The 23633-nt window shown below is 39.5% G+C and overlaps 1 protein-coding gene across 1 annotated transcript in view; it reads left to right on the top strand.

Annotated features, from left to right (window-relative positions):
* Positions 1-17804: 17804 nt before the first annotated feature.
* Positions 17805-23633, top strand: part of atp10a (ATPase phospholipid transporting 10A) — a 30265-nt gene continuing 24436 nt past the window's right edge. The window contains exons 1-3 of the mRNA XM_026346039.1: positions 17805-18450; positions 22206-22410; positions 22614-22699. Of these exons, the coding sequence (XP_026201824.1) occupies positions 18023-18450; positions 22206-22410; positions 22614-22699 (719 nt within the window). The 5' untranslated portion in view covers positions 17805-18022. The remainder of the gene's footprint in view (positions 18451-22205; positions 22411-22613; positions 22700-23633) is intronic.

Raw genomic sequence — 23633 nt, 5'->3', positions numbered from 1 at the left:
GAATGAAACAGCAGCATGTGGCTGATTCTGAGCAGAGTGTGGGCCCCAACCCAGGGCCCCGCACCCCGCGGCTCCGGAGCCGCATGCGCCTCTTTCATCCTCATACTGCGGCTCCGCGTGGCTTGGGAAAATAAATGATAAGTATTTCATCGAAGTGTATTTTATTTGTGTTAGTTCTTTTTTTAAATTTTTAAGTTCTAGCTATTCTCCATCATGAACTATGTTTAAAAAACCCCGCTCACGCCTCACAGACAGCTACAGTCCTGCGTAAAGAGGAAGTGACTTCGTACAGCTCCGATTTGCAGACGCTGTGCGCAGAGGTTCAGGAGCAGAAGTCCCATTAACCAGGTCAAAGAAATATTTATGCAGATATTTTAGCAAACATTTATTTTCCACTGTTTAGTGCTTTTATTTCCAATTTCATTTTTTTATTCAGGTCAAGGCTCCGAAGGCCCACAGGAGATATAAGGATGACGGCTCAGAGCATTTTCTGTTTGCTGCATGGATAATTTAAGTTCTGCTTTTTAATTCAGACCTTCAACTCAGTTTTTTAAAGAGATTTTTACATGGATAAAATGAAATTTTCTCTGTAGCATTTCATGAATTTCATAAGCAACACACTGCAGTTGTTTATACAAAGAGTAAAGGTAAAAAAAATAAAAATAATAATAAATAAAAAATATTATATATATATATATATATATATATATATATATATATATATATATATATATATAAAATGAAATTTTCATTTTAGATGAAGATAACACGTGATGATGATGTGGCTCCAGGTTCAAATGGCTCTTTGGGTGTTAAAGGTTGCCGACCCCTGCACTAAACCTTAGAATTCATCCTGATCCTTTTATCATCAGTCAGGTCAACAGCAGCGACCACTGGCACCTCTAGGTATTTCATCTGCCTGATTATTCATGAAATAACAGATCAACTACTTGTCATCCATTTGATCCTTTATTTATGTGTGTGTGTGTGTGTGTGTGTGTGTGTGTGTGTGTGTGTGTGTGAACATGACTTTATTATCCTGAATGGATGATACCATATTTTTTTCAAACCCTTTGAGTTAAAGCTGAAATTCTTGGCTTCTGTCAAGAAACCTATGATTGTTCCAATAGTTTAGACCCTGACTGTACATAACTTAAAACAACAAATGTAATTCCAACTGTCTAAGGAAAACATCAGCAAAATCAGTCGACATCACAGTAGTAAGGTCACGGTATGCCAACACTGGCATTATTTACCTAACCTGCAAGACAACTGCGACCACACCCTTAATTCTTTATTAGTCATCTTCATCCTCCACATCCTTTCTGCTGTGTTATATTCCTACAAACAGTAATCATTTCAATCTCCTCTCTGTCACCGTGCCAGTTTGTTAATGTTGGGTTTGGTGACTTGTCGTGAATTGGCAGGAGAATTTCCTAACACTACATATGCTTATTCAATCCACAAATTATAGCTGATTTACTGTAATGCACTTCAGATAAATGAGCAGTAGGCATGTGTGTGTGTGTGTGTGTGTGTGTGTGTGTGTGTGTGTGTTGCAGCATGTTCAGAGAGTATGCGACATACATTATGTTTTCCACTGACCATGAAGCATGAAAGGCACATTGTAGAGAGTTAGGAGATGATGAGGTATGCTTTGGCATGTGCAAAGATGAGGAAGACTTACTGCGGGCAGCAGAGTATTATTTATTTATTTAGAGTATTATTTTAAGATACACTTGAATTCTGGACCTGTTCTTTAATAATGAAGGAAATTCTAACAAAAGAATTAAAGAATTTACATATTCACAAAACAAACCACTGCTAAATCAGCTTCCACTGTCTCTTAACGTGAGGGGGTTTTGTAAGAAGTAAGAAAAGCTCGGTCCAAAAAGTGATGCCTGCATTATTAGGGCAAATTATGCCTGCCAAATAATTCTCCACCGATTTAGCAGCAAAGTCACGTCAAAGCAGGCGTGTGGTTTATTCGGGGACGGCAACTTTTAGAGAAACAAAAAGCTTCCTTCACTCTAATTATGGTTTTTTACAGAGGAACTGTCAGATTGGTGTTTGGGAGAGTGTCACTCACTAAAATAAAATAAAAATAATGATCAGTAGTTGACTTGTAAACCAGGCTCCAGATGGCACATGTAGAAGAAGGAAATGCTCCTTTAAGGATCCGTAAGGTGAATGGTGAAGTGTAAAGGCTAAAATGAGTGATGCAAACAGTGAGGTACTCATGAAAAAAAGTGTATATGTGTGTGTGTGTGTGTGTGTAGTAAAAGCAATAAAGCAAACCAATCAGACAAACTTGATTGGGCTACTTAGGAAACTATGAGGAAGATAATTAGACAGAGGCAATAATAAATTTCTGGGTGTAATGAGACAGTTTGAATATCTCTACGTTCACACAGGGTAATTAATCTAAATGAGTGATATTAAAACTGGAGGCGGGAGCAACAACAACAGCAGCTGCCGTGTGAGTAATTCCCTAAGACCAAGCGGACCAGACACCAGGAGCCAGAGTTGCTGACACAAATTGGATCCCCAGATTCATCAAAGAAGGTTTTCATCACCAAAGGAGTGTGAGAGCTCAACGATGAAGATGCATGATATTGATGTCACCCACAGTCTCATTCTGCAACCCCCACGATACATCATTGCTTGTGTGAAAGCACAACAATGGTTAAAACACTTCATCAGACTTGCTTAGAGTGCTCTAAAGTCTCCCACCATGGAGTAAGGACAGATTCTCTGTCCAATGCACAGCTCTGAGAGCTATTTTTGTGCCAACTCTTCCAAGAACGTCCATCAAACCAGCTCCTGTTGCTAGGAGATTTGTCATGTAACTGTGTAGGCTACCCTCACTCGCGGCCTCCTGAATTTGTTTCAGTTTTTAATACTTACACTCTGAGACAGGAAGAATCACTTGACAAAGAAAGTCGGCCCGTATGTGCTGGTTTTTACACTTCAAGGGGACTTTGTGGTGAAATGATCTTATTCTCTTTCTTGCAAAGAGTGAAATGAAAAGATTGATCCCACTATCAAGCTGCAGCCAGCAGCACTTAGCTGAGCTTAGAATAAAGACTTAAAGCAGGGACAAAATACTAAATGTGGTCAAATCCAACCTCAGTACCTCTAAAATTCATTCATTCATTCACATGTTACATTGTGTTACATTGTTAAACATGATACAATACAGAATATGTGCTTAATAAATGTTGTAGTTTTTAGGGTGATTAGTTTTTCTTAGGAGGACATGGTGATTTTCACAACTTGTTTTATACATTTCTGTGTCAACAACCTGCAGAAATTTTAGAGTTTACAGGTGTGAGCCCAGAAATATGTTGATGATGATGATGATGATGATGATGATGATATGTTGAACTCTACAAGTGCAACAGACATAATTTGTTACCTTCAGACAAAGCCAGACTTGCAGCTTGGCTGCTGGATGTAACTTCACATTTTACAAACCCCCCCCCACCTCCAAAATATTTTGATATATTTAATTTAGCTATTGACAAAATTCTTTGTTGTTTGTTTGCACTATGACACATAAAGATAAAGAGTACAATCTACATTTAAAAATATATTTAAAGAAAAGAAAAGAACTGTAAATTCTATCTTCATCTATCAGTGCAGTGTGAAGACCCTTTTTCTTGGGTAAGTCTCTTCAGGCCTCTCACATCTGGATGTGAACAAGTTGATCTCATTGTTTCTCACAGATCCTGTCGAGTTTCATCACATTGGACGGGAAGTGTCTGTGAACTCTCTCCACAGAGCTCATAGTGGGGATTATCTCTGTCACCATATGTTTTCATGTTTGAAAAAAGAATATTTTAAGTTACTGTATATGTGTATACTGATCTAAGATGTATGTTAGTTTATGTTAGTTAAGTTTCTTGGACTAAATTAAGTTGAATTCCCACTGTTTACTGCACACATTAAAGCTTTAATTATATTTCTGTCCATCTATAATTTAAAGAAATTGTGTAGCTGTGGAGCCACACCCTCTTATTACTGTGCAGACCATTAGACTGAGCAGGGAATAAACTATTCTGACTAATGTACAGCTGATTCACAGTATCACTGTCGTGCTGGTTACACTTAACCACCTGAACTCATCATTTTCATTAGCGCACCTCCACAGGCTGTTAGGGAGCTGCCTGGCCCACCAGCTGGACTGCATTGTGTCCAGATGGTTCTGCCGCATTTGCACCCAGATATATGGCCCACTGTTTAGCTGCATAGGGATTTAAGAAGGTTTAAATTACGTTTTATTCCAATAAATGTGTCATATTTGATTTTAAATGGATACATTATAGTTTAAAATTGCCAACATTTTGAACTGTTTTTTAATAACGTCACATCTGTGGCAGGTTGTCTAACAGCACCTAAAGCTGCAGTTATTCTCTTTTTGGAGAAAAAAAGCATCAATTCATCAGTTCTGCTCAATTTCTACATTTCTACAATGCGTGAAAACTGTGTTTTAAGTGTTTAAAGCATCAATAGTAAACATCCTTTAAAGATGTGCAGTGTCTCGTTTGAGACAAACTGATAATGATCCTACCGATCATCAGGTCTGTGTAGAGGTTGTATGCTCTTTGAAAATGAGTCTAAATGTGATGAATACAGTACATTCTGTACAATTCAGAAAGTGTCCTTACAGAGCTTGAACTTTTAATTGTTTGTACAGTGAGATATATACACTACAGGGTGAATGCTGTTCAGAGCTGCAAGGTTGAAATCATGTTGGAAAGAATTTACACTGTACAGTCAAATAGAATAAGATGTTTAAAAGGTAACTGCTTTTTAAAGTAAGAATAGGAAAATATAAGTAATGTTTGACAATTTATTAGTTATAATAAAAATCTTTAGCAAAACTAGTGATGTGACCTATTGCATGGATTGTCATAAAATCTATTCTGTCTCCCAGATGTTGAACCTTAACAACTTTTGTAACCTGACATTCAGGCTTCCACATGCTTAACGAAGGTGAACTTGCAGCATTTGTGTTTTTTTATTTAGTTTTTTTTTTAATGATTATATCAGCCCATGGTGAAAAAAACATACTCATTATTTTGTAAAATTAAAGATGAAGTCAAATGGTTTGAAATTAAAAAGTGGGGGGGTCTGCAGAGTGTTTGCAAGCACAAAAAACAAAATATCAGTGGTTTTCAAGTTCTAAGCGTGGAGCTGAAAAGGCTTGGTAAGCAGTGCGCTCCAGAAAACTCAGCATTAGTTCAAGATCACTGGTCAACCTGGGAACGGCACTCGGGATGGTTTTAATTAATTTCACACACAAACACTGAAATATGAACTATAATCGCTCAATGTAGAGTTTAAATCAGTTTATAATGGGTCGAGAGCAACGTGGTGATACGGCTTTACTGTTGCAAATGGAAACCACTGATTTCTGCACATGAAACACTGGTCGTCTTTATAGAACAGATCCTCTTTATTTTTTTACAACTGATATCTCGCCGCAGAACCTCTGCTGGACTTGACTCTGCTCCGTCAGCAGTCTTTGGCAAGCGCTGCATCCTTTCTATTGCTTCCACTTCTCCCCCACTTTTAACAATGCAGTCATTATTATAATCAGTAGTAATGCCCAGGTCCCTGAGTTTGTTTTGCCTAGACATTCATTTTTAGTGTGTTAGTGTGTGGCCTGATTGTTGGCAGGGTGGAAAATGAATGTGATTAATGTTTGGAAACAACCAATCATACAGCCACAATGCACACCCACACACCACGATGAGTTTAGTTATTCACTATACTGTGTGCAGTAAGAGCTGCTCCACTCATTTGCTAAAATGTTTCGACTCATGAACATCCAGCCTGGAATAAAAGTAAAACAGATTTTGATTGATGCAAGAAAAATGTGCAGTGTAGTCAGTACATACTAGCTGAAATATAACCCACCTCTGGCTTTAAATACATAGACAAACACATTATGGTCTAGTTAAATCTTTGTGTTTTCACATTGTACTAAACTGCAAAAAATGTATTGATTAATGTGATTTTTGTTCATATAATTTTTTGTTATCAGTAACTATGACTGCACCTTTGTGGCAGTGATGCCACCACTTCATTGGTCAAGGACAATGAAACTGCTGCACTAAATTAGTCTTACGTTTACTGTGGTAACTTATTGACTCTTCTCTCCACAGCACTTCGGGCTCTTTCATTGCTGAGTTAGAACCTTCCCACAGTTCACGCTCTTTTGTCCAAATAGTTGGGGAAGTTTTATGTTAGGGGTTCACTGCCTTTTTAAATGTTGCAGCATTACCTTCAAAAATCAAGTCCCCGTCGAACTTGAAGGATAATTTATCTGTCGTGCCTTTTGCTTTTGACTCACTCATATGAAAGGTCTGCCGTAGTTCAAGTCTAGCTTATCCTATGCTCTGAGGCCGGGGACCACTTGTCCCTGATGACCATAAAAATCAGGGCCCAGAGGCAGCCTTCAGCTGCTCTGAAGGGGTTGCCCTGTCTGTAAACAGTTCTACACCACCAGATAACAAGATGATTTAAAGCCCCCGCAGCCACCTCACCTGCAAGTGTCAGCGCTGAAGAAGTCAGCCAACTGAGCAAAGTCGTCCCTGTACAACGCTCACCTTTAACCCTGCATGTAATGAAGCATAGTGGAGATTATTGTAATATCTCTAAATAATATTAGCCTTATGATGCTCCACTGCCTTGGCAGATTCGAAGTCGAAGTTGGCAGACTGCCCAGAAACCCTAAAATTAATGAGATAAAAGTACATATGCTGTGTTCACCTGATTTCTCTGAGCCTCCACCGATACTGCAAGCACACTTCTCCTGCAACACCACTTGGCTTAAGGACTTACAATGTCCCTCGCAAGACGATGGAAGCAAAGAAAGGACAATATTATATTTTTATATCATGTTTTAAGTCTTTAATTGAAGCTGATTTATACACAAGCAGCTATTTTCAATAATTTTTAAATTAGTCTTGTAAAAGCAGTCACAGTATACAGTATGTACCTTTATTTATCAGAATTCACAGTGACAAGATAAACACACACACAAACTAAAAGAAAAAAACGACCAGGCTTCAGATTTGATTAAATTCACACAATTAGTCAAATAGCAGATACAGTTTTAGTCGTCGCTGTCAAAAGTTGCGAGAGTTTAGTGACAACCTCATTCCAACAGTACAGTGCTAAAAAAATGCTGTTTTATGTCATCTTTGCATTTTCTTGTCAATTACTAAGTACCTTAACCACACCTATCTAGCCATGAAGACATCACAAGGCAAAAAGGTTGGGATTTACTGCTGCAGTCCCTGTAAATCTGGACTCTAATGCAGCTTTTTGGAAGACATTTAAGCCACCAGAGCTCAGAAGGTGCCTGATCAGCTGGATTTGAATGCATAAACCCCTTTAATGAAATTACGACTTTGTTTATGACAACTTAATCTAAGCAGAGAGGTCTGTTACTGGCACAGCTCCTCTTCTCCGACCCTCTCCTCTGAACTCCGAGCCAGTCTTTACACAGGTTACTGTCTCCGAGGCGCAGAGCTCCCTCTGAGACAGCACAAACAGCAGAGCCAGGGGGTTGATGTAAGAGCTGTAAGAGAGCCCTATCGCAGGTTTCCTACGGGGACATAGAGATAGTAGTAGATGCAGTTTTTCTACTTTTTTTCTTGTGCTGGATTACTTGTATCATGACTCTTCACATGAAGGACTTGCAGTGTGAAGCTGCAGGCCCCTGAGGCGAAACACCGGCCTCACTGTCCCCAAGCAGAAGAGAGTGTCAGCAGAGATTTACAAGTGTCTGAATGATTGCCTTCACATATCACCATCAGGGAAACACGACTATTATACTTAGATATTAATATTCATATGCTTCATTCTTTTTTTAATGCTGCCAGAATATACTATAATCTTCAGTGAGCTTGTTAAATCAAACAATAGCAATATCCTCATTCACACAGCCATGCTTTGGTTTGTGCAGGCTCTCCATATTACATGAGGCAGCACAGTACAGAGCGTTTACTACATTAAACCAGTCAATTACAATAACAGCAGTTTTTCTGCTTATTATATGAAATACAATAAAACACCTCACCTCACCTAACCTGAAAATAACTTAATAACAGAGGTGAGGTGAGGAACAGAAGAGATGAGAGCGCACGGAGGGGGAAGATGAATGCAGGACGGCATGCCCTTTGGCTCCTAAATGAGACATTAAGGAATGACTTTGTGCCAATAAATGCCTATTATTATTTTACTACATTACACTGTGTAGGCTTCAGCACGTGTTGTGTAGATGCACATACAGTAGGAGGAACTCTCCTTTCAGAGGCATTCGGTGACACCGTAGCTGCTACAGTGCAGGAACAACAGATGGGGAGCGGAGCACCAGTGTTGAAGATGTGCTGACTGTGGACAGAAAACACACAATTGTGCACTGTGTGACACTATGATTTATTACTAAGTCAGTGTTTCAACCACAAAGTCTTCTTCAAGTCACTGCAGTAACTGCAGACTAGTGTGCAATTGTATTTGAACAAATAAAATATTAAGCAGGATTGTGGAAGCGCTAGTGCTAATGTGACCCCCGCATTGTGGTTCTATGTGTATTCTATTCTGTTTATCATTTATGCAGTGTTTCTGGAAGAATACAGAGGTGTATGTGGTAAATTACAATATTGTGCATGAAGACAATGATTAATGGCCTCAACAGCCTCTCATAGATGTTATCCCTAAACAGAGGCATGGATTTTCCACTCATTACACTGACATTCAAATAGGAAATCTTGCATGTGATATGATTTATAAACACATTCTGCAGTTTTATGTTAGATTAACTATAACAACATATCAAATGCCATTAAGGAAGACTGGTAGACCAAAGACTGATGACCAGAAGGACAAAGTAATCACTGCTTCCACATTTTATAAGAATGATTGAACCAGGGGCCATACCACAAAAAGGGGCAATTCATTTTTCCCCCCACTCTTCTGCTTCTTTAGAGCACAGGCAGACTGGTGAATGTCCTCCCGTTCGCTGTTGACTGATTTTGGTGGGCATTCTCAGTGACAATGTGTCACCTCAGTTGTAGGTTGTGGTGGTATTTTTCTACAGTCTTGGTTCTGATGGATTCGAATACAGCTTCTTTCTTGCTATTTTCAAAGGGAAAGTCACTGCATTGTCTGAAATGTCTTAATTACCCTGCAGCCATCGCAAAATAATTGAAGTGATTTGTGTGCAGCAACTTTTCCTCAGATCAATACCTGCCCAAGAACAATGTGCTGTTAATTTGGAATTAAATATTGATTTAAATCACTCAATAATGTCATGGGAATCCGCATTGCTCCTGCTATTTTTCATTTGATAACAGCTATTTTGTTAGAGTAACATTTCAATTCATCACGCTGCAATGTTTATTCATTACATGTCACATGTGGCTACCGCTTACTGTGTGTTTTGGCCACGAGGTCTGTTAGTCCGCCACTGAAGTCCCGAGTGAAATCTTACTCTCTGAACTGAGGCTGAACTTTTTAATACATTCAAATTAGGTAGCATTTGGTATTTTTTTGTATTACCTTTGGTTTGAATAGAAATATTGAAAATTTAGTACTTATGGCTAAATATCTACAAATTTAATGCTACATTGACATAATTAACAATATATCTGCAAATCATCAGCATGGCATTGCTGTCCTGAGCATAGCATGTTAGTGTTTACCTCATAGGGCTGTAGGCCAGTACTTGTAGCTGTAAGCTGCCAACCTCCACTTCTCATATTTTAACTTCTAAACTATAATCATTAGTTTATAGATGTATGTTTCCTACTGTTATAATTTGGCCTCATTTTATAAAATCACATTTGATAATGAACACAGTCTGTTTGACATGAGGTCCTTATCTATTATATTTTTCACGCCTGACATTTATCTACCACTCAGTCACTGATTAAAGGTTCATATCGTGGCTGTACATTTCAGCGTGTTGTAATTAAAATTGCGTTTTTCTCTGGTATAGGCAATTTATTTATGCAAGCTCTCTCTCTCTCTCTCTCTCTCTCTCTCTCTCTCCTTAGGATTTCCCCAAGCCCCACCAGCTGCACATTTCTGCAGATAATGCAAAAAAATGTCCCCGTTTTGTGGGTAAATTCATCAAATCAATTATTGAGTTAATTACTTTGATTCATTTGGGTCTCTACACAATGAACTTGTGAATGCATTATGCAAACCTTTGATGACCCAAACGTGCATGCACATCAGAGAACGTTTTCAAGTGTTATGGATCAACAGTAATGAAACAGAAGATCTTTGAATAATTAACCAGTACAAAAAAAAAACAAACAAACAAAAAAACTCTGCAGCCATGTTAGCAGATCTGTGGTTGTACTAAGCACAGTGGTGCTTGAAACTAAAGGCATCGCAACATGCTCTCAATGACAATGCTGAAGTGTTGAAGCTTAGCAGGTATAATGTTCACTATTTACTATATTAGGATAATAGTATGCTTATATTTACTATTTAGCACAAAACACAACAGAGGCAGTGCTGATTTGCTCATGAACCAAAGTTTTGGACAAATTAAAAGATTTGACCTAATGAACATTATTCCTGTGGGGAACATCAGTGCTTGCAACACATTTCAGGACAAACCCACTCAATAGTTGTTGGGTCGTTTCACTGAAAACTATAAGTATGAACCTCATAGTGGCACTACGCAAGTCAGGGTGTTGATACCGACTTTTCATTAAGGTTCATCTTCTGTGAACTATGAATCTCTAAACAAGTGTTTATGACAACTCATACCGTAGATGGTGTTAATATGTTACACAGGAAACCCATTAAAGCAATAGTCAGAGGATTACCAAAGTCTGTAGACCCGGGGACCATGAAATACCAATTTTTGTGAACTTAAGAGGAAACTCTGACCTGATGGTAGATCTAAAGGCTCTACAATTTATGAATGGATAGACAAAGTCCAGCCAACATCTGTTGAGACATGTCATGGAAAACCAAAAACTTGTCAGAATTATGTGTTTTAAAGGACCCAATTATAATGTCAGACAAGAGAAAGACTAAGAGAGTTTATTGTAACAAAATATAATACAAGGATCAGGCATGGGAGGCAAGAAACAGAAGAACACGTGGCAAGGCACATAAAAAAAGTAACAAAAGAGAACAATCAGGAAACATGTTGGAGGCACAGACATGCACAGTAACAACCAAAACCAACAGAGCCCAAAAACAAGAACAAAAGTGAACAACTAGGACTGCACGGATAAAAAGTATCAACAGATATAAAGGTCAGGTAAAAAAGTACAACAGCGAGGGTACGCAAAAGATTCAAAACAGGCAAGGCAAAGCCAAGGACTTGAAGAAGACAGGCAGGAAACACAAGGCAAGGTCATGGCTGGGACACAGCTCAGAAAAAGTATTAACACTGCCGATCTGGCAACACGATGAAGACTGATGGGAGCTTTTAAAGGGAGGCTGGTGCACAGGTGAAACAGATGATGTGATCAAGGTGAGCGAGCAGAGGGAGACACAGGTGAGCAGGTAATTAATGACAGTGAGAACAGGTACAGTGCATGAGGGACGATGGAGTGCAGCTGGAGAAGAGAAGACAGGACTAAGAAAGGAAATGAAAGTCAAAATAAAAGCACGGACCAGGAAGTGAGGAGCAGATGCTGGTGGCATGTAGGGATTGCGAAAGTTTGCAGACTTCATCCTCTGGAGAAAAAGAATAATATCACTAATGTTTGTGATGTTTCCTAATGTAGACTGTCATTAAACTTCAACATGTCCAAACAACAACAATAACAATAAATTGTTAGTCCACACTTTCCATGGCATAGAATTAATAATTAGGATGCTCAGTCGCAGTTACAGGAGATACTAATTTTAAACACATCTTTATCAAAATGGCAACATGTTTTTTTAATTAAGCAGATCTGTATCCATATTGTGAACTCTCGGGAGAAATGCTCATTCACTGGGCTTTCTCATTAAACACCAATCAGACTCGGCACTCTGTGTACACAGGCCTTCCCTTAATGTTTGCCGCATGTTGTCTTTGCTATTAAAATCATGCTAATACAGCTGGAAGACGGAGACGAACCCAGAAGACTATGCTTACTATATTAAAGTTAAAGTGATGCTGTTAATCAGACCAGTTCCACCTGCACATCAGGGCGCGCTTAGCGCCCGGTGGCACTCTCTGTTTGTGATGATTTCAACACTAATTTCCAAACAAGCTTCTCTTGTTTCCCAGAGCAATTTAGGACAAGGCTGGAGTAGGCGTTTGTAATGTGACACCCGGAGAAGGTGGGGTGGGTTATCAAAGATGCAGGGGGTCTACATGACAAATGACTCCAAGTGTTCTAACCGGAGAAAACATTGCTCAAGCTGTTGCAGGACTGGAGATATGAAAGTTACAGCTCCATGTCCTTAAGTGTGAGGTCATCTTTTAGTGCTTTCGCAGATGATATAAAGGTCACAGACGCCTGTTTTCTTTTCTACACGTGTTGATGATTTGAAAAAGGCCACAGCAAGGCTCTGAAAAGTGAGGGGAGTACCAGGGCTGCTAATGCAAGCCTTTTTCTGCCCTTGGATAACTCCAGTAAAAGCTGTGCTCCCACTGTTTGTGTTAAGCTTGTTTGAGTTGGGCATTAGACAGTGAAGGCCTCTTGTCCCCTCTATATTTCATAAAAGTTGCAGACAGTTTAGTTTCCTTTAGCCCTGTTAAAACCCCGAACAAAACCAGGGCTAAAGCGCACATCTTCCGGAAAGCTTTTCTGCCATCGTGGCGAAAGAAAGCAGCGGTGACCTCAGCCACTGGTGGATTGTTTCCCGAGGACTCAGATGTCTGTTTCTGCCGAACCAGTCTAGTGTCAAAACTGAAGGAGGCTGGGACACCTATTAACTAAAATTAGAATGATGTGTCCAAATTAATTCCCAGACAAGAGGTGACATTGTCCTCTTGTCCCATATTTCATCACTATCCAAATTAGATTGTCACATCAAAGTGTAGAAACTCTGAAAAGGTTCAGACACCAACTACTGTTTTATGCATCTGTAAAAGTTGCTGTATATTGTCCATGTTTAAGACATAATAATTAATAACATTAAGACTGTCTGCTGTCTGTCTGGACGGGTGGAGCAGCAAACCATGGTGAACTATGGGATGCACTTAACTCTGAAGACAGCAAGTGTGAATATTAACAGCGCCCATGTTCTTTTAGATTTGTAACATGTTTGAAAATCTACATATTGCATCAGGAGACATGTATTTGAACATGCAGCTATTGCAACATTAGCTGGTACTGGAACTAGTATCCAGCAACACTGCTTTATTAGATTAAATATGTGCTTGATTTTAATCATTCCTCTGCTGTTTCTGCTGCAGAACCCTATTTTTCTCTGGGTTTTGGATGCTGTGCAGTAACTGATTACCTTTGTTACAACGGCCTCGAGCCACTGTACATCATTCCAGCAGATTGATCTGCAACTTCAGTCGAATCAGCAGGTTTGCTCCTGGCTCATGTGGAAATCAGAGGGCTAGGCAGTTATTGCTTTATGGAAAGAGGATGAATAAGGTGATCTACAGTCAGTGAGATGAATGCTTATTCGCACCTTCCCACCTGTGCGTCTGTCCTTATCAGTTTAACTTGACCTATTTTGTTGAGCTGAGAACACTGAACTTCAGATTTTTAGATGCATGAATTTTTAAAAAGCTGTAAACAAAACTGACATAAAAGTAGGGAATTAAAACAACTTTCTGCTAACTTTAGACATCAGACAAATATCTGCAGAAATTCTGCAACCTCTTAAGGCATCAAAGCATTTTTACACAGTGGTACAGCAGCTAAACAGAAAATAGACTGCTGACCAAAAATGCAGCATTACTGTAATCAGACATAAAAGAAGATGGAACTAAAACTGTATCTGCCTTTTCATTTGCATTTAAGGTTTCTTCTTGGTGTCTAAACATCTACTGATCACTTGATAGGCGCCAAACATCTCTAGCTGTCACTAGGCAACAGGAATGAGATGTTCTCAGTATAGACACTGTCAGATTTCATAGACCTTCCTGTCACAGAATTCATGAGCAAAACCTCTTGACTCCTCAAGGTGAGATTTTCCACTAGTGGAGGAATTTGATCTGAATATGCTCGCACAAAATCTTCATGTGTGTAGAAACTGGATACACTGCATCCTAAGTTAGCTGAGATTTAATATAACATGCTATGTGAACAAAATCCTAATTAAAGAAGAAAATATGATGCAATATGTTCCATTTGGCATATAACACCTACAGTATGCCTATTTATACAGTAGCGTTCCCTTTCCTGCACCCACTCACACACAGACACACTCACACATGTCAGCATACAGTACATACTGTAGTTTAGACACTGGGGATGGTGAAGCGCTGCATTGAACTTGGAGTATCATGCCCTCTTCTGGCAGGTTGCTTTCTGTCTGTGACAGAGAATGAATGGCAGCTGTGTCCCTGTTAACCTCCGAGCTGTGTGTTTGTGGCATGCAGGCCTTCTCTTACACAATCCTCACTGTGGTTTTTAGTCTTATTGTTTTAAGTGTCTTTTTTTCTTTTGTGAGATGTTTATCCTCCTATGTTGGTCTTATGACATGTTGGTAATGTCAAATTGGGTTACTGTACAGCACCACTCGAAGCAAAGCTAAAAACATCCCACATTCTTATCTCATTAAAAATGGTCATTATCAGTTGTCATTACATCTATCATTAATCCATGTTGTAATTAAGTTTGGTAGGTTAGGAACTTGTGTAAGAAATTGTCTTTGCTTCACCAAGGCAACACAATACAAGATCACAAACCATATGCAATACACACAAGAATAACATCAAATATACACTAAGTTCAAACCTCATAACTTATAAATTCAAATGAAAAGGGAAAGACAAAGCTTAGCATTCTGATTGCATTTGCCAAGAAGGACTTATTGTGCACATCAGTGGTGACTCTTATCTACACGCCTCCCTGAGGGTAAAAGTCCAAAATGCAAATGGAAGGGATGAAAAGAATTTCCTATGATTCTGGAGGCTCCGTTCCTTTTGCTAAATCCACATTTCTTGGAATTTGCATTCAGCAGTAGTTGTTGTGGTACCAGGTGCCATAGAGTCTGCAATGGCAAAGGATTTGAAGAAAAAATGCATCACAGCAGACAGCCTTTTAATTCATGCTGTTACTTCAGTGAGCACTTCTTTTTAACCAGATCCAGCCTGGTACACTCCACATTTACTGAATTCAACACATGATAAGAGCCTACTGGGCCGATGATAGTGGCCCACTGAGTTGTAGTGAGTTTCTTGAATAACTATATACTGTAGCAACAGAATAAAAAGTACAACAAGACAACTGCAGCAAATTGTCCCATCTGAGAAGGTATAACTGTCAAATGTTTAATACTCCTACTTGTTATAGGAACCAAATTCACTAAAAAACAAAAATACATTTTATGTACTACACTGACTGTATATGGTTAAAATGACAATAAAGCTTCTTGAATCTAATTTTTAAAATAATTAACAAATGTCCATGGCATCAATGCAGTAGTACATTTATCCAGTGAATTGTCCTCTGGTTATGCTAAAGTTTTTATGTTATGTTAGAGTGAAGACACAAGGACAGTGAACTGGTATTAAAACAGGAACCGGACAGCATTGGCCAGTCATTGTTTTTGTAATGCCATGGAGACACAAGATTGTTTGCCAGCAATACTTAACATCACTTAAATTTACAAGTGGATAATAAATACTTCGATATTTGGGGAATCTTTACAAATGAATTAATACAGACATATAGGAAATACAGTAGATAACCAGACTAAAAACTATACAATTTCAACTTAGTGGCATAAAAGTGGCAAAAAGAAAAAGCTAACTTGATTTATAAAATGTAAAGGTGTGGGGAACACCATCCAACATCAGATAATAATAACCTACTGTAAACATGAATAGGTTTTGTGATGTCTGAAAAATACTAAGCCTTATTTTCCAAAATGCACAAAAAGGAATTTTGTTTTTATGTTAGTGAAAAGCTCATCCTGATTTAGTTGTCTTTCCTCAGTGCAATAGCTGGCTTTTTGAAGCCAGGGCGGGCCTGTTGTCTCAGATCCACCTCACTCTGGTCATTCATCATGGGGAAATTGAATTGTTTTCTGTGCCAAGATGCCACCATGTACGATCAACCATTAGTTTTTATCCCAACGGCTGGATGCCCTCATAGCAAATTGCTGCAGACTGCCTTGGGATAGGCCTTTGATTTATCTCCTGTGGGGAACCTGGTTACTTGGCCGGTCTGTCTCTGGAAGTCCTAATGTTTCAGATCTTTCAGTGTCACGTACATATGTTACAGGATCCATTGTATCTTCAGGAAAGTCTTCGTACTATATCACAGCGTACTAGTGTACTGGGCTTTTCTCACCCTGCATCAAATATTATGCAAAAATCTTTACATTACTTGATGATCATCTGACAAAGGTATTACACACTATTACTATATTAGACAGGCATCTTCACTTCTTGTTTTTAAACCTCACCTAAAAAGCTTATGTTATGCTTTTTTACTATAATTTCAGTCTATTGCTATTTGTATTGCTTTTTACATTTGATTACTCTTGTACAGCACTTTGGTCACTTGTGGTAAAGCGCTTTATAAGTAAGGTTGGATTGGATATGTGCATAATGATTCAAGTTAAATTACATTTTGTTTTTGTGTTGTTAACCTGTTGACTGTGTCTTGACTGTAACTCAACCTTCTCTGACTTCCTCTTTGTTGTGTTTAGGACAGGTGTAGGTGTCTCAGGGTTATTCTAGGACGTTAGATTGTCAAGTCGAGTTTTTAATGTTCTGAGTTAATCTTGAATATTTGCGTGTCTGTGACAAACTATTATTATTATTATTTGTTTATTTGTTTTTGGTTTCTGGACGACCAGTGAACATACAAGCGCTTCATGAACAACGCCTTTCATTTCACATTTAAATGTTAAATTTTAAATATGTTTTTTTTTTTTTTACTAAACAGTTTGAACTACTTTTTTTCTAAGCAGCTACATTTCCTGTCTGTGTAGCTTTGCTGCAGTTCAGCTCTCACAGGGTGCAGTAATTGGTCTCTGGCAGCTTCTCCACCACTGTTAGAAACCAAAACAAACGTCTGGGTGCCATTAATTGCGGGTGTAGAGAAAACACCATTAAAAAGGGGGCAAACAAAACTAGATTAAGTCTTCATGCAGCCACTGATCGTCAGTAACAGATAGATGTAACTCACACAAACATGCTAGTGGTCTGTCTCAAGATTGTAGTCAACATGAAACAAATCCACAGATTTATCACCACAAACAGGCACTACTTTTTAACACATAACACATTTGTTTAGGCGTAGCTCTGTTTTCTCTCTCTTTTGCATCAACCTGTTTCTCTCCATACATGAATCTCACCTTTGGAGACCTGTTTTTCGGCCTCTTCCTGTGGGCCAGCGTGAACTCCGATCATACCGCGTGGCACTTGGACACACAAACCCCAGCTGTGGTGGGGAGAGGGGCGGGGCCTGCGGCTCGGGTTTCCACGGGAGCGCGACCCCTGACTCGCTGACGAGCATCCTGTTAGAGCTCAGCCTGCGCGCGTCCGCTGATCTACACACACAGCACCAGCGCGCGGCCGCTGGCGAAGTCCCATCCGCATGACTTAGAAATCGTGCGTCGAGCTGAGGGAAGCCCGAGTTATGTGGCGCTACTATCTCAGCATCCTTCCCAGCAGCAGAAGGAAAAAAAAAAAAAGAAGCTAAACAAGCACAAGTTTTCCTCCGACTCGCGAAAAGAGGAGCCGACATGGATGAAAAGGAGCTGTTCGTGTGACCGGACAAAACGACCGGCGAAAACACTGGTTCCCACGGTAAAAGCATGATAACATAGCCGCTGGTTTGCGTTGTTTTGTGTGAGAGGACACGACGAGCTAAACTGGGGGAAAAGTTTGAAGCGACGAGTGGCTATGGCGCGGGAGAGCGGAGACACCGGGACGGACAAAAGTGCTTCAAAAGTGAAAAAGCAAAGAAAGAAGAAAACCAAGGAGAACAAAACCAGGACTGTCCACGCTAACATACTGTATGATAACGCCAAAGGGGAGGAAAACCCAAACCGACACTATGCAAACAACAAGATTAAGACGACCAAATACACGGTGCTGTCCTTCCTGCCAAAGAATCTTTTTGAACAGTTTCATAGGTTTGCTAATGTTTACTTTGTTTTCATCGCTTTGCTGAATTTCGTCCCAGTTGTCAATGCCTTTCAGCCAGAACTTGCCCTGGCTCCTGTAGTTTTTATTTTGTCTGTCACTGCCATCAAAGACCTATGGGAGGACTACAGAAGACACAGGTCGGATAAAGAAATCAACCACATGGACTGTCTGGTGTACAGCAGGTAAGTTGGGCCTCATCCTAGCGGCCAGCAGTGTCCAGCTGTTGCTGCAACTGTGTGTGTTTGCTCGTTTTTCCACCAGCACCTACAAACTGCCCTCCCCTAGTGCATCTTTACATCAGCTGATGAAGGCGGATAGACGCAATCAAGACACAGTTTCTTTACTGTGTTATCAGATGTTGCAAAATGGCCTTCATGCAGGTGACAGGCTCGCTGTCAGATGCTCATTAATATCTAAGGCCTTATTATTGTGGAGTTTCACTTGGCTGGAATATACACTGCCCATCCAAAACAAAGTCACCACCTGGATTTAACTAAGCAAATAGTTAAGAGCACCCCATTAGATCATTACTGCATGGATGATTATGTTTCAGCTGGCAACAAGTTATTTAACCCTAACTGATGCAGTGAGGAGCTACTCATTGTTTAGACAACCATGTTGAAATACACATCCTGTGGGTGTGGAAAAGATGTTAATCTGTTTCAGACGAATCAAGCAAAGAAAACATCTAAGGAGATTGATGAAACTACTAAAATTGGGTTAAGAACTGTTCAATGGAAGAAGGTCATGGGGTCGGATGAGTTCAGATTTACCCTGTTCCAGAGTAATGGACACATCAGGGTAAGAAGAGGGGCAGATGAAGTGATGCACCCATCAGGCCTAGTGACTACTGTACAAGCCTGTGGGGGCAGTGCTATGATCTGGGGTTGCTGCAGTAGGTCAGGTCTATGTTCAGCAACGTTAAGTGTCCAAAGAATGAGGTCAGCTGACTACCTGAATATACTGAATGATCAAGTTATTCCATCAATGGACTTTTTCTTCCCTAATGTCATAAGCATACTTCAAGATGACAGTGCCATCGGGTTCAAATGTCAAAGAGTGGTTCAGGGAGCATGACACATCATTTTAACACATGGATTGGCCACCACAGAGTCCAGACCTTAACCCTTTTGAGAATTTTTAGGATGTGCATGGAAAAGACTTTGTGCAGCAGTCTGACTCTCCTATCATCAATACAAGATCTTGACGAAAAATGAATGCATCTCTGGACGTGAATTAATGTTGTGACATTGCAGAATCTTATTGAAATGACGCAACTGTGAATGTACGCTGTAATCAAAGTTAAAGGTGGTGCAACTAAATATTAATGTGTGACTTTTTTTGGACGGGCAGTTTATATCACACATGAAATCCAAGAGTGCAGAAAGCCTTCAAATCGAACAGTCTAATCATACAGATGCTGTCAATATGGAGCCTGACATCCTGTTTGTTCCCTAAGCTTTCTCTACTATTTTCCTAAGTCTGTATGTGCACAGTGTGTTTTGCTAATGAAAAGCAGCACTGTCGCTCGTGTACAGAGCATAATTCATAGTAATCAAAAGGCTCAGTGTTTAGCAGCTCCAGAGTTTTAGCTAAAACTTGACCCAAGTTTGTTCTCTCAAGGTTGGACATAGTTACGTTTTCTTCTGCTGTAGTGACATTGTGAAAAAAAACATCCCCTTTTCTTGACATAGCCACAGCTGATTTGAGGGAAGCTACACAGCAGTGTGACTTTGCTTTTCTCAAGGCAAAATACACATTTGCATTAACTGTCTATATCCATCTGTCTCTGCAGAATTTGAAGCAGCTGGTCAACCCATATCTAGATAAATGTTACATTTACATTTACATATTCACATTTAGTCATTTATCAGACGCTTTTATCCAAAGCGACTTACAAGTGATGAACAAGGCAAGCCAACAAAATCTAAGTCAAGAAGAAACAAAGAGTTTGAATGAGTAAACCCAGAAGGGGCCTGCATTTACAATATAGAACATCCATGTCTATCAAAAATGCTAATAATTTCAGAGTCTGAATAATGAAAACAGGCACATTTGACTTCAGAGGATTCCTTACAGATGTAGAGTTTGGAGCAGCTACAGATATGTAGACAAAGGCATACCAATCACTAGTAAATGTAGTTTGGTGGAATATAAATATTTTGCTGTTAACAACATCCGCTGGTACTGTCCAGGTCACTGAACGGATACTTTATCTTGATCTTGTCTATCTGGTCTGATATATTCTTCCATAACTGGATGATTCATTAAAAACACGGAAGGGCCGTCTTGTCTCGGCTGTGTTTGTAATCATTTGCAAAGAATGAAAGATAAACCTCCCATTTAAGAAGGGACGGACTGTCGGTGGCCTTTAAAAACAACAGGACAAATGATATTACAGGAAATATATGGCATGATGTTGATGAATGTCTAACAGTGTTTGTTTTTATACACCAAAACCTAAATATGTTCAGTTTAAAATAATGTAAGATAAGTTCTCAAATTCAGATCCTCACACTGGAGAAGCTGAAAGCCTCAACATCTTGGCATTAATGCAACTGAAATGAAAACTCAATAGTCAAAATATTTGCCTGCAGATTCCTCCGACAGTACTTGATGTGTATTTATTCAATTTTAGCTTCTGCTAAACGGCTTCAGTCTGCAACTAACTGTTTTTGGGTCATGGATTTATCTGCCAATTTCATTCTTGATTAATTATTAAGATGGGAAATATTTTCCACAGCCTTAGGTGATATATTTGGATTGCTGGTGTTATTCTGCCAACAATCCAAAAGATATTCAGTTTGCTACCAAATGTAGCAAATATAAGCATCCTGGCATAAAGTTCTTTATGTAAAGTGGTTGACTGATCATTCAGCATCACTATCACTTTGGCCTTTGTACAGTATAAAGGTTGTAACACTTTGCTCTGTGGCTACTTTTTCTACAACAGCAAATGTGGGCCACTCACTTCTCTTATCTAACTGATCTGGCATGCAGCTTTGGAGAGTTTATTCATCATCCTGAGGATATTGTTCAGGCAATGGAAAATAGGTATTAATTAACATAATTAGCATAATTATCATAAAGCTTTCACTTGTCTTGAATGCTGTGTGGATTTCGTCCTGTTCACCATTCATTTGTCTGCTCTGGAATGTAACATGGGTCTGATTTTCACGCGGGTATCACATGTGTATCAGTGAAAAAATTCAAGGAAAAGAATGTTGTTGTTTTAAATGTACTATAAGTCATTAATGTCAGGAGGGAGGGTTAATGAATAAACTGTGTTTTTTTTTTTTTTTTTCCACTGTTGTTAGTGATAGCTTGGAGAAATTGTTTGCATTCAGTATTTACTGCCATGGGTTTCCCTTTTGGCCAGGCTCCTGGTTGATTAAACCGTGATTGCCATTATCGCAGTTTGATTTTGATTTGTATATTAATGGTTAAACATACACAATAGAGACATCATGTACATTATACTAACATAACCTCACAAAGTCATTTTGTGGTGAGAAGAATCAGTCTGTTGAGACATTGTCTAAAAATAGGAAAGCTCTGTGAGAATCTCCTCAGTGTTTGCCTTGTGGCAAAGACAATGTTGTGTCATATGAGGTGGATCCATCCTCCTTGGTTGGGAAATGTTCTAATTTAGCCCTCTTAAAAAGTTCTGTGACTTTGACCTACATTCAAAATTTGTTTTAATCCAGTCGTGTATTTTGAGGAAGAAGTTGCAAGGAGCTAGAACCAGTTTTGGAATTTGTTGCTCAGCGTCAACAAACAGGCTGCGCTCATGCATAAATATGCGCTGTCTATATAGATTTATAAAAGTTGACTTGATAGTTTCTCTTTATGGAACCAGCAGTTATTGAAAACAATAGCGCCACATCTTTCATCGAGCAGTTTACACCATGTCTTCGCCCTCTTATTGTTCTGGCAGAGCGGTGAGACGCTATGTGGAGAAGTACTGGAAGGAGGTGCGGGTGGGAGACTTCATCAAGCTGCGATGTAACGAGATCCTCCCCGCTGATGTTCTGCTGCTGAGCTCCAGTGACCCGGACCGCCTGTGCCACATCGAGACCGCCACACTGGATGGAGAGACCAACCTCAAGCAGAGGCAGGTCGTCCGCAGCTTCTTTGAACTGGTCAGTTTTACCACTGTCTGTTTTTGCATTTTCTCAATTGCGTCTATGTCCTTCTTACTGTCACCAGTTGCTGCTCACTGCTGCTCCCACATGCCTCAAGCCCAGTGGTGTGGAGTTGTTTGACATCTGTATTTAGTTTACACTCGCTGGTCAGAAGTTGTGGCCTCTGCCTGAATAATCTGTTGTTTGTGTTTTGTTTGCAGGATTGTGATTTTGACCCTTTAAAGTACAACAGCATAATTGAATGTGAAAAGCCCAACAATGACCTGAACAGATTCCGTGGCTACATGTGAGTATTTCCTTGTCTGGTCTGCATGTGGTTGGTGGCTGTCCACCACGTGGTGGTAACCAACTTTCATATTTGTTAACTCATATTAAAGGTTTCTTATTTCATTTTTATTTCACTGTAAATTAATGCAGTGACTGCTGAGCCTTAAAATGGCAATAATCTCAAACTGTGGTTTGTTGAAGAGCCAGGAGTTTCTAACTTATAATTATGACTTAAACAGTTTTTCCAAGTCAAGATTACGATTTGCCTTCTTGGGATGTGGTTGTAGAAGTTTGCCCATTTGACCAGCAAGTTTGACGATGTATGTGTTTCCTTAAAACCAGAATAAAAGAAACTATCAGCTGTACCTTGGACTTTATTACTGTTGCCATAGCTTCTATGCCTGTACTAGAGCCAACTAGTGGGTATTAAGCAACAACATGGCCCTCACCTTCTACTGGTTTCCTGTGTTATGCTTTACTTCCTTTTTGATTGTGTTTCACTTTCAACATATTGAAAGTGATCCTAAAGAAAGAGGCACTGAGTATTAGCCTGGTATGACTGTGCTGTCCCTGTGTTAATGTGTTAATCTGTCCATCTCCTTCAGTAGTAACTCTTGCACTAAAGCATATGGTCATTGTTTTAGCCAGTGACATGTATTTAGCACTTGAACCACTCTGAGCCACCATCACACACTGAGCCACCATCACACAGACGTACAGTAGGTTATGGCGTTACTGTTGGGTCATATCTTTTGCAAGGCCATCTCAACATGCTCTATCACCTGAGCTACTGTACTGCCATCTCTAATGTTAGTGACTTAACCAAAACTTTTCCTTCAACATAATCATGTTTATGTTTATCAGGGAGATTCGGCTTGTTACCACTGCTGAGCTCTCAGCTATTGTTGGAGCTTTCAGATACCTGCATTCATGCCAAGTGCAATGTGTTAGAT

This window comes from Anabas testudineus, chromosome 4, assembly GCF_900324465.2.
Source record: "Anabas testudineus chromosome 4, fAnaTes1.2, whole genome shotgun sequence".
Taxonomy (NCBI): Eukaryota; Metazoa; Chordata; class Actinopteri; order Anabantiformes; family Anabantidae; genus Anabas; species Anabas testudineus.
Note: the sequence above shows the minus strand (reverse complement) of the source record. Positions and strands in the feature narration are given on the sequence as shown.